General features: G+C 38.3%; 1 protein-coding gene across 1 annotated transcript in view; it reads left to right on the top strand.

Annotated features, from left to right (window-relative positions):
* The first annotated feature begins 417 nt into the window (after positions 1–417).
* The window catches only part of LOC121720065, a 59172-nt gene continuing 46886 nt past the window's right edge, over positions 418–12703 (top strand). Inside the window, exons 1-4 of the mRNA XM_042105898.1 lie at positions 418–521; positions 1130–1280; positions 1612–1704; positions 2006–2162. Coding sequence (XP_041961832.1) covers positions 418–521; positions 1130–1280; positions 1612–1704; positions 2006–2162 — 505 coding nt within the window. The remainder of the gene's footprint in view (positions 522–1129; positions 1281–1611; positions 1705–2005; positions 2163–12703) is intronic.

The raw sequence follows: 12703 nt of genomic DNA, 5'->3' as shown, positions 1-12703 counted from the left end.
GTGGATTAGACATTTTCACCTCTGAAACATGTACGCATGTTGACTCAGACATTTTTGCTTTGAATTGCCTTAATACTTACAGGTGCCATATGGCATGTAATTTACATAGGGCCTATTTATTATATTTGGGGGATTCCTGCATGTCTTGAAAAATCATCAGCTCAAATTAAACAGTCTGCTCAAAACGGTTTTCAGTAAAAAGCTGCAGCAAAACATTCATGATCAGAATAAGAAAACAATGTGCATTAGATCCATTAAATCATGATTTGTGGCTGCAATACAATTTTTTCATGCACTTTGCACTTTAATTACCATTGTAGCATTTGCATTTTAAATGTGTTAGTGACAGTGGTTCATTTTGCAAATAAGACTAAAGACGTCAGATCTACAGTCTGTGGAGTTTCGTTCGTTTTGGCAATGATCCAGCGAATCTGCTGTGTCGCGAGCTGCAAATTCCCATTTTTTTCCCACGCTCTCCAGACTTGGGAGGAGGGGCTGCCTGGCATCGAGACGATAATCTGGTAAGTTAGTGAACATCACTTCGGTGACCAAGTTATGATGAGACGGCTGACAAAACTTCGCATTTGTGTGTGTGGCAGTGACAAGATTTGCCGTGGTTACAAGGGGCTGTTGGTAAGCAGTAGAAAACGTTGTTTTAACCAGACATATCTATATATCTAGCTAACGATAGTTCTGCACTGATGAGCTGTGAACTGTCGACGTTCAGTTACTGAATATTAACTTAGCAAGCTAAATCAACTTGTTGACGTTAGCGTAAAGTTAGCCTAGTTAGCAAATATTTTACCACAAGGTCCGATGTAGTGTTATTTCATTTTTAATGAGTTCCACTAATTCGATCTCAGCGTGTAATGTCGTTGACCCGCTGTTAATTAAGTTAACATTTTAGAGCTAACATTTCGTGGCTAATCTTATCTAAATTATCGCTAGCGGGTCACATGTAGTCGATGGGGTTGTGTTTGAGCAGGGAAACACGTTTTAACGAATGCAAACATTAAAACATAATTTTTAGATGGTTGTCTTTCAGGATTATGTGGAACTGGTTATTGCTGTGTGACATGTATTGTTGAAAGTCAGTTTTATATGTGATTTTCTATTTTTAATGTTTCAGGTTTGCTATGAGTTCAATAGACTGGTGGGGAAATCTCAGGGAGAATTTCTTGGAAGAACTTGACGATATCTCTCCAAACATGATTGGCCTCTTCAAGAGGAAGACAGGTGCCATTGGCCAACGGTTGAATGAGCTTTTACAGCAAACGAAGGTGGGTTATCAGTTCACTTCACCCTGTTTCTTGATATCTCCTTTGTCCTTTCTCTTCCTCCATTTACTCCTTTCCTTCTTTCCTCTTGTCCTTTCCGTACTTGAATTCCATTCTTCACGTCTTTGTGTCGTCCCTGTTGTCATGTTTTCTCTCGTCTTCTGTGGCTTTGTTTGCTAATAGAATGTGTGTTTGTATTTGTCACTATTACACACCGTTTCTTTCATCTCTGTGTCATTAATATCATCCCCTTTGATCCCTGTGATGGTCATTCAGGGGAGGTTCTGATGATAAATAACCTGTGTTTGTACTCTTTATGTCGACCATCTTCCAGACAACTGAGCCAACTGACATTAGGTGCCTGATTCTACGTGGACTGCCAGTCGTCTTGGGTGATGATCCTGCTGCCTTCTTTAAGACCTGCTCCGTAAGTAATTTGGTTTCATGTATACATTGCTAATGAACTGTTATTTCAGTACAGCATTAAGTGAATGTTTTTTCTTACCATGAAATTGTCATTTCTGTCTTCTGTTTTTTTCCGTTACTTGTGTATGTGACAGTCAACTTGCTTCTGGCTAGTGAGATGCCACCATTTAGAAAGTGTTTTATATATATTTTTGCTGTGGCAGTACAATGAAAGGAAACATTTTGTATGACAGTCACATTGTGAACCTGCATTGTGTATGATTGTCCTCTCCTTTTTTTTGTCTGTTTCTATGTTCTCTTAGGACGCAACTGACCAAGAGGTATTTAGCCAAACGTCAGTGGCAATCCTTTGCATCGATTCAGAGCATCCTCAGTTGAACCCATCCAGAGTGGGAATCATTTTGGAAGGAACTGTGGTTATGGATGAGCTGGACAATCTCCTTTTCGGTCTGATTATCGGTAGGGAGAACTTTGTAGCCAAAATTCAAAGGTTGAACTACACAGCCCCCTCCCCCCCACCCCCCTTACTTTTACATCACTTACCACCCCCCCCCCCCCATTACACTTACATCTAACATCTTAGTGTACCTAATTTAAACAGCCCCCCCCCCAAAAAAAAAAAAAAAAAAACACTATGCAAACAAAAGAACCTCTGATCTTATTTGTAGTTTTTTTTGTTAAGCTTCTTGAATGTAAAAAAGAAAACATTCTTGTTTACTGTACTGTGGAATGTATACATGATGGATTCTTCTGACAAATGAAGTGAGTGATGTTGTGAATGCTAAAATGTGAAATGGAACACATCAGTGTATTTGTTATTAATGTACATTTTGAATAATCTGACGAATTCTTGATGTGAAATAAAAGAGAAATTTAAAATACAATGTGTTTTGCTATATTTAAAGGTTCAATCAAATAAATTAATTCTAAAAAACTTAATATAATAATTACATAGTAATTGGGAAAGCAATTAACATAAGAAAGAGATCTTAAGTTCAATGTAATAAATATGAATTCTAAAAACTTTATATAATAAGTACATAGTAATTGGGAAAGCAATTCATATAAGAAAGAGGTCTTAAGTTCAATCTACTATGAATTTTAAAGGCAACCAGTTTCCATAATTTTTTTGAGTAAACTCAACTTATCAGGGCTTACAGTGTAGGTCTAATCTTTAGCTAGGTGGTCTGTGCGTTTCTTTTTTATTGGTCACGTAAGTGGTCCTTCGTCTGAAAAAGTTTGAGAAACACTGATGTAGAGATAAAGAAATAAGACCCCAATTCACCTGCCTTGATAGTGGGCGACTAAGGAACAGGAACACATCAAGAGTTAATTGGTAATATCACATGAACCACTTCGAAATCAACCATTAATGGTAATTATATATTTAAAATTACATTCAGGCATGAAAGATTAAAAAAATATAACCATATAATTATAATTAAAAAATAGGTGCATCCCCCTATAATCAAGATGCCATGTTCCATGTATACTCTAGTTCCAAACTACAGTCAAGATGACCTTATTCAACATGCAAAACATACTGTGGCGCACTTTGTTGTGTATAGATGTGAGTACCAAGCGACTTACATATGTCAATTATATTACAAGGGCCACTTGCTCAAGGGCACAACGGTGGTTAGGGTTAGAGAAACACCGCCACCAAAGACAGTATATGTTTTTTTTTTCACTTTGAAAGATGTTTTTATACCCAGTTAGAACTATTATCTTCAAATCAAATTAATTTTCAAGACAAATAAACACACTTGTTGTTCATGCCATCTGGACAATGCAGCATGCAATTCCTCGGTCTGGGATGGTACATCCAATAAAAATATAATATAATAATGTTCACACCATGACATCACCCACTATATCACCAAAAAGCATGAGTTGCTAGCAAGCATCTTGAATTTCCCCTGGGGATCAATAAAGTATCTATCTAGCATTGTGGTGCTTATAAGGCATTTGCACACTTTTACATTTGCATACTATACTTTTACAGAAATCAGGTTGCAAGTTTGTTGACTAAAGCACCAGACTCCCACTTTAACTCAGTGTAATCATAGATGTAGTCAGAGTTGTAGTCTCCTCCATGATGGATAATCAGTATGAAAAGCGTTCACAAGGCCGTGGTAGACATTAATTAAGCCCTGTAGACCATGCTGTACAGTGAAAAAAGCGAAGCTTGTTTAGGTCAGACGTTCATCTGTTGGAAATCAAACAACCATGCAAATAAAAAAAAGATCGGCTAGATTGGAGGCTTTAGAAATAAGCACAGCACTATAAAAAAGAGCCTTGAGGACTTCTATCGGTCTTTCCTCTGAAAATATGTGTACTTTTGAGAGTGTGCTTGGGGTAAATACAAGTCAATAAAGTAAAGAATGTGTTTTTCGACCATTTGAATAGATTTTGTGCAGCCACACTCCTTCAACAAATTAATTTCTTGAAAAAAATTGAGTAAACAATGCAAGATGAGGTCCAGCCCTAACAGAGAAAGAAAATTCTTCAGTTTGACATTAATCCTATTAATTGAAAGGGTTGAAACCATAACTTTGCTCTGCTCTGCTGTGCCACCATTTAATTTATTGTTTCAATACTATTTGATGTTTGCCTAGAATGTTCTGCTGTTCCATAAAAAAAGAATTGGAGCAGTGAGATTGAGAGATGAAAGTTTGGGCCAATTACAGAAAATCTAAATCATATGAAACTGGCCGGCAGACATACTGACCAGTTAATGCTTTTCAGTTCAATTACAATGCTCAAGACAGAATGCAGCTCACTACTTCCATGATGAACTATGCATCCAAATTCCCCCTGAAGCTCCCTCAAGCCTGTGTGCTTATCTGCATCAAGTCGAAACATGAGTCATCATCTCTGTGCCCTCATTGGTCCCCTACAGAATACCTATTTTGGTTAAAAACGTCTCCTCATCAATCCAGCCGAAGAAGTTGAACCATTTGTTATTCTATCTGGGTTCATAGTACATTCTGGAGTGAAGGCATTTAGAAACTGTCAAAGAGAAAGTTGAGTGAGTTCAACTTTCATGTTTCTCTGTAATGTTGCATCATTCAACAGGTAAAATGCAAATTCAAGCACATCAAACATGTACAAAAAGTATTCCAATCCATCGGTAGCCTAGCCACGTATGTCTTAAACTGCCCTCCTGTATCAGAGGACCTCACTATGAGCTTCTGACCTCTGCTAAGAATGTATTGGTTTGGTATTGTGTTGTGTTGTGATGTGTTGTGGAGAAAATATCACACTCTCTCCATAATAGTGCTAGCTATTAATGCTGAAATTCTTCCAAATCATACAAAAAGCAAAGCAATTCTCTGAAATTTTACAAAAATCAAAGTACCAATCAGGTACCAAAACAAATGCATCCCTGTAAAACACTTTTTAAAAGCAAAATTCATCTCACAAGTATTGTTGAATGTTCTAACCAATCCAATGGCAAACTTACATTCTTCTGGCCTGGTTAGCACGCAGACCTTCTCAGTTGGACTTGAGAGTAGGTCTGGACAAGGTTCATTTACTTATAACGTCCAGTCAGGGCCGGAGTGGGGCCACTTACTGCCCGGGAGTTTCAGGCCCAGGACCGGCCCACTTTTTCCATGGTGGTGGAAATTAGATAAATAAAACAGTTCAGCTCTTACTATCCTGTAGTTTTTATTAGTACCATGATTCAATGTGTAAAGGTTATAAAATAATGCACTTAACCCTTTGCAGACCACACACTCTAATTTTGGTACCCCAGTACCGATGACGTTCAGTCTAATAACTCCGCCATACCCCAACCAATTTTATCAACTTCCTCAAAAACGTCACATCATAGGCTTTCTGGCGATATGATTGGATAAGGGATTTGTGGCGCGAATTTCTTTTACTACGTGAAGGAAAAATCAAGAGTTGACGTCTCCCTCCACTAGAGGAAAAACAGCAGGAAGCACTATGCATCGTTGATCTTGACGTCGTCTAAAGGAGAAACTACTGGATCATCTGAGGTAAAAACAAGTCCTTTTATGTTATTACTACTTGTTATCCATGTTATTACTTCAAGACCATTTTTAAAAGTTATTTTTGCTGGTAATTACACCTTCTATGCATGGCCGTAACATAATGCGTGTGGGTTCCCTTCAGCTGATATGACAGCTGGTATTTTAGCACACCGTAATCTTTAGTAAACTCATTATTTTCAGTCATTTTTGGGGGGTTACTGTATGTCAACCAAGATTACAGACCTACTAGGACTGACACTTTAACGATTTGTTCTATTTTGAACGATGTTGCTTGCTTGTTATCTGATGATACGGAAAACTAGCTAAGTTAGGTAACGTTAGCATTAGGAGGCTGCGACATGTCCTTGACGCGTAGTCGCCATAAAGTTCACTCCCGTGCTTCATGACTGCCAACTTTATGTCAAGTACACCTAATCGGTATTTTATTGTCAAATAAACCTTTCATTCCTTCGTAATATGTATAGCACAATTTACAGTTGTTTGTAGCCAAGTTGCTTAGCTTACTTAGATAGAAACATCAACTGCAGTAGCCTATGCACAGGGTGTATGTGTATGCATACGGTGTTTAGATGTTTTCTGGCATATCTCCTGACGCATGTTCATGAATCAATGTTTGCTTGTAAGCTGGTGTGACGAGTACATGGCGTCCTCATCAGCTTGGCCTGCTCATCTGCACCTTTAATTGATTAATTGTTAGAACACCTGGTGTCCAGGGTGTCTTTAAAAGGCACCCTGATGCATTGTGGGTTAAAGAGCGGGCGTAGGGTTGTTGGTGGCAGCAGCAGACCTGAGTCTGGGTTTTATTAGTTTTGGTATTTCTTTTCTTTAATTTATTTAGCACCACTACATTACTCAGTGCATCCATACATTGCCTACACCACTGACTCTACTGACATATTCAGGGTTTCTAATTATTTTGGGTTGGTTATGTTAAACGCTCTCAATAAATTATTGTTAAATCTTCTCTGCGGCGTGGCGTGTGCCCTTGTTTTTGTCTCGTTCTCGAGCCAGGACGTTACAGCTGGTATGCTATGTATGGTTTAGCCAAGGCAATATCACCTAGTGAGCTCTGAAGCTAATGTTACCTCTCCAAGCAATATTGGAGTCCTCCAGTGACGATAATACTTTTAGTGAAAAGAGACATGGTTGGTGGTGATTAAGATTATATGGAAGTAATGTAAAATAAAACTAAACAACCTATTTACTATCAGACCTGTGATTTTTTGTTATTTTAGATGGAGGGAGAGAAGTACGTGCAACTGAGGTGAAGCAGCCGACTGCTGGCAAACATGACCCCAAGGACCACGATGGCATGGACATGGGAAATGGATGGGTACTTTCTGGATGAAGAGGAAGACAATGATGTGCTAGAGGAGGAGAGTAATCTCCCATCATCCTCAGCTGGGTAAGCATGTTTGTGTGTGTATATTATAGTGATAATAGTTTGGTTAGATTTGTAATTCAATTTCTAATTTTCTTATCTGACAATTTCTTTATTTTGAGCTTGGTCAAGTCCCATGTCAGGTAGAAAGCATACACTTTGCCTATCCTTCTAACACAGACAGGGACACCAACTCCATTTTCACCTCATCGTCTGCTAGGCTTAGAGATGGACACACACACACGCCACAGCTGTGACAACACACACACCACGAATCTGGTGTGAATGTGGTGTTAGTGTATCACCTTATGTGTAGGGCAAATTATATCGATAATTATATATTGTATCAAATTATATGCTGTATGGTTGTTAAATGTATTGAATTTCTTCTAATGTTTTAATTGTTTATATGTGTGAATGTTAATATGAATTGATGCTTTGTTCATCATGTTAAAGTATTTTGTTGATCTTTTTTATACTGTTGTCTTGTCATTCTTGTAGTTCTAATAGTTACTGCTTGTTTGTAAACATATGTTTATGTTACCAAGATAGCAGTAGACTCCGGACAGACTCCGCCTTCAAACTGGCAAATCCGTGTAACGGTCACCTCTGTTTTACTGTCGTGATGGAGACATTGACCCGGATCAGACACCAGGGGGCGGGAAGCACAGTCCCAACTGATACATACGGCCAGCCGTCGTGAAACGGAAGCGTGAAATTTTAGTTCTACGATTTCGTTGTAGATCTACTGCCTTACCGCCGCCAGAGCGGAGTTAGACATTAACAGAAGCGGTTGGTGAACACGAGAGCTAGTGAAAAGAAGTGTTTGTTTGATTTGTTTCAGGTAAGCCTATTTGCTTCAACTATATTAGAATGAAATACATTATTTTTGCTTTCATATAATGTTAATGGCTCCTTTTGACGTTTACGCTACTTTAAACTGGTCTTGGACTATTAGCTAACGTTAGCTTTTGGGGTAAGCAAGGGTTAATGAAATGTTCATTTTATCCATGTACAAATGAATTTAGCAACACTTTTTATCCGAAGCCTACTTAATTTGGTCAATTTACTTGTTACTTCAGGGCTAGTCTCCCTTAGAGCAACTTAGGCTGAGATTTTAACCCACAATTTCCAGGCTACCTGGAACGCTACGCTACCGCATCTTCTGTAAGCCAGAAAATAATTGAGATGTGTTCTATGTAGTGAGATATGTGTTTGTATATTAAAATAATGATTATATACAGTTAGGCGTGTATCCAAGTATCAAATGAATCGTGCCTTCTCCCTCCGCCCCAGGACCGAGGCGTTCAGGTGGCGTGACTGGCGTGCCCTGTCTGCAATCCTGCCTTTCAGTAAGGTAAGTGTAAGTCTTGTAGCACTGTTTAGCCTATGTTTCTGACATTTAAAACTCAAAAACCAAAATATATTACATAAAGGTGTTATCAGGGATTAAAATTCTTGTTTGTATGACGGACAATCGTCATTTGGAAATTCGAGTACCCGGTGGTGCACTCATAATCAAAGATAACGGTCTCTCTAAAAGCTGAATGTGGAATGCTGGACACGTGCTCCACTCTAGAATATTTGCCTTTCACCCTCAGCGTGCGCCATCTTGACTACATAGCGGGAGGGAGCATTTTCGTGCACGTAATCGTGGTTGAGAACTGAAGCAGCAGCAATGGAAACACACTTTACAGAGTTACAATCTAGTTATAACATTTAAACAGTGATAGATTCTTTGTGGTGCTGCAGCAATTAGTCGACTTATTCAACATAATCCACCATGAAAATTTACAGAGCCGTATATAGAGTTCCGACAACTGAAATCATAGGCGCCATCTTTAAGACACAAGTTCGATCATTGTAAAACTTTCTATTTCTACATGTCTGCCAATGGAACTAATTGGGATGTTGCAACTAATCGCTCGTTATCATAAACTGTTTGTAAATCTGAATGTTAAAAGGTTTCTCATATTTTGCTAAAATATAAACGCTTTTACAAATATGTCACGTTTAATGTTTCGAGAAGGCAGATAAGTATGCCTACATCGCCTAATCAGTGGAGCCGCGTTTACCTTACCTTCTCCTTCTCCGATAGACATTGGCTAAAAATGTCAACTTCTTGGTGTTATTTTAAGTGCACAAACGAAGTGAATGACGCCACCCGTGATATCAACAATCAAGGTGCGCGTAAAGGGACAGCGTCCTCAACACAGAAGGAGATCATATATTGATGTGGCGTGCAGAACGCATCTCAGATCGTGGCATAACTCACAAAACAGAACACGCTTACCATAAGCATATGTAGTTAAGTAAGGTGATACATGTCAATAGCACAGTACAGTGAATTATGTCCATAGTTAACTACATAGTGTGTTCTATAGCCTAATGGAAATGCTGTAGGCTACATATGCTTAGATTTAATACATGTTTTTGAAAACTTTACTTAATTTCTAACAACATTTTCTTACTTTCTAACAAAAGTAGGCTGATACATATTTTATATTTTGGCCCTTCAGATGAGTTCAAAATAAAATGGACAAAAAAAATAACAAACACTTTTTTTTTTTTTTTTATTAGTGGTTTAGATTAGTCAACAAGTCGACAAATTAGTCGAAAAAAAAAAAAATACTTTTGAGGCCTTTTGTTTGGGCAGCCTTATTTTTCGTTCTTTTGTATTTGCATTATTTTTTATATTTTCATGTTCTACAAACCCCTAGACTGGGACATGACAAAATTGGGGACTCGATCCGGTCCTTTGTTCCCAGTTGTTTAATCAATTTGGGGCTCATCCTTTTTTCTTTTCCTTTTTTTTAAAAAATGTCTTCAAGGAAACACGCTGTAATCGAGAAGCTCTGATCAGTTAGACTTTTGATTGTTTTTTTATTTGGGTGGTGGTTTCTGAAAGCAACTCCGGGGGGAGGTTCCTTGTGGACCTTCAATTGGTACGCTTTTGAAGATATGCCAGGTGTTAGTTTTGGGGTAGGTAAGTAGGGACCAGAGTTTCATGCCCAAGCATGTGAGTAGGTTACAGCGTTGCAGTTTTGTGGTTTTCTCATATATTTTTTTTGGAGATGGCATTTTTGTTAGTTGCAAGGCTGCGTTTTGTGTTAACAGAGGTTGTCTCTCCTCCCTCCATCTAATCACTCTGCGTTGTATATGACGAAATGATGGACGCCACAACGGACTTTAATTTTATGGTTTCATTGCTGGGATGCAAGACAAAATAAACAAAAATCAGACAGGGAGCGAGCCAGTCACGTCTAGGGCTGAGCACCGAAACACGGTTCTAGTATGGCACCGGTGCCGACGCAAACGGTAGTAACCACACCAAATGACAACGTGGATTTTGGTGCCTCATTTTGATGGCTTTTTTTTTTCCTTTGTCAAAATCTAGCAGTCACAACGCAAAAGGCAATGAAACATCAACAGTATAGCCTACTTTAGACGATAACCTTGCTAATGCGCTAACTGGCATCTATCTGAGATGTTATCAGAAAAGTTGTAATGTGAAAACTTGTTTCACGGTGTGTTCCGAACAACATAACGACATGACGTTAATCTTTCATGTGCATGAGGCCCATATAGCATCACAATGAATATGTTAAACGTTAGCTTGCAAAACCATAAATATGTAGGTTACAAACATACCTCCTTACCTCCTTACAAACATACCTCCTTACCTCCTTACAGACATACCTCCTTACCTCCTTACAAACATACCTCCTTACAAACATACCTCCTTACAAACATACCTCCTTACCTCCTTACAAACATACCTCCTTACCTCCTTACAGACATACATACCTCCTTACCTCCTTACAAACATACCTCCTTACCTCCTTACAAACATACCTCCTTACAAACATACCTCCTTACCTCCTTACAAACATACCTCCTTACAAACATACCTCCTTACCTCCTTACAAACATACCTCCTTACCTCCTTACAAACATACCTCCTTACAAACATACCTCCTTACAAACCTCCTCCTGAGCTGTCAAACCGCCTCCGTACGTTATCACTAATTAAGCTGCTCTGACGCGGTAGTCTATGTTGGCACATAGGCTACATAATTGCTGTTAAAATGCCTACTAGCACCGGGAATCAAAGCACTTCAACATTGGCATATGTAACATGTTTAAAACTTGCATGTTACGGGGAAAGACATCACATTTCTTGAAGCATTTGAGAACACACTGAATGAACTTAAAAGTAGTCCCTCAATGATGGATTAGGTTACTTGAAAATGCCATTGTCCATGACCTGGTAGTTCCATGGCAAGCTGTTTTAACATACCTTATAGCAAGATGCCTATATTGGAGAAACTTGAAAGCAGAGCTTACCATTGTGTGTGCACCCATGGTAAGCTGTTTTAACATTTAAATGCATTATGCATAGAAGCAATAAGATATTGATATTAAATTGAGTATAACAGTTCAATTTCACGTTCAAATTTGTCTCATCAATTAAGCTTATAAAAAAAAGGAATGGGCTATATTCACGGAAGGCTGCTCAGGTACCCCTCATTTGTTTCTAGTGGAGCTAGGTGTGTTTGAATCTTGTTAATGTAGTGTCTGAACAGACCTGCTTGGTCCTCTCCCTGGTCTCGGTTGTTTGCCTGGAGCGCGACACATGCTCTGTTTGAGTGTTAGCTGCAGTTCATGAACTTTTTCTTACGTCTGTTTAAGAGCTCAAGTTTACAGTTATGGCCCACTTTATGACTTTTGATAAACATTCAAATGAAAGAACCTGTTGTTGGATGTTGGTTTCTTTGGACCACAAAAAAGGCCAATGACAACAGGTGAGCTCTTAAACAACGGCAAGCCATCAATGTTGATCTGCAAACTAAAACGGAATCCATCAAAAATCTCACATGGCTTTTTTGGTCTAGATGTTGGCATAGTTGCAAGATTTCTTTAGATTAAATGCATTGTTGCATGTTTAGTGTTATAAGAAAGCTGTTAAACGTTTGGCTGAGAGGTCCTCTGAAATGTGGCTTCACACGACCTAGTTCCCAGAGTTTTGGTAAGGGTTTAAAGTATAAGTATTGAGTACATCAGCCAATGTCTGTTGCTGGAACTCAATGTAGTACTGTGTCTTGTATATTGTCACTGGATTTGGATGTTAAAATTGTTTTTTTTTTTTTTTTTTTTGCTTAAATTGATAGAAAAGGGATAGAAATAGACATTCCACTTCATCTTCAAATTTGCACCCTCCATTTTCACATTTTTATGACATCATTTAAGCGGAGCTTAATTTACAGTATAGGACCACTACAAGGACCTAAACCATGCTGGATTTGGATATAATTTTTTTTTTTTTTTTTTTTCTTAATTGTTTGAACAGGGATAGAAATAGACATTCCACTTTGTCTTCTAATTTGTACCCTCCATTTTCACATTTTTCAAATTTTCTTGTTCCAAGACTAAGACTTGTCATCTTTCTCAAACAAGATTTTTACATTTCCAATCTAGTGGAAGCATTACACACTGCATTACAAATCATTCATTCTCAAATTCAACTCAACTCAAATCATTAACTATCTTGATAATGTTGAGTCATGTCATTTTTGTACAGGAAGCATTAGCCAAGG

The sequence above is a fragment of the Alosa sapidissima genome, chromosome 10 (assembly GCF_018492685.1).
Source record: "Alosa sapidissima isolate fAloSap1 chromosome 10, fAloSap1.pri, whole genome shotgun sequence".
Taxonomy (NCBI): domain Eukaryota; kingdom Metazoa; phylum Chordata; class Actinopteri; order Clupeiformes; family Clupeidae; genus Alosa; species Alosa sapidissima.
The sequence above is the reverse complement of the archived record's forward strand: the minus strand, read 5'-3'. Positions and strand labels throughout refer to the sequence as shown.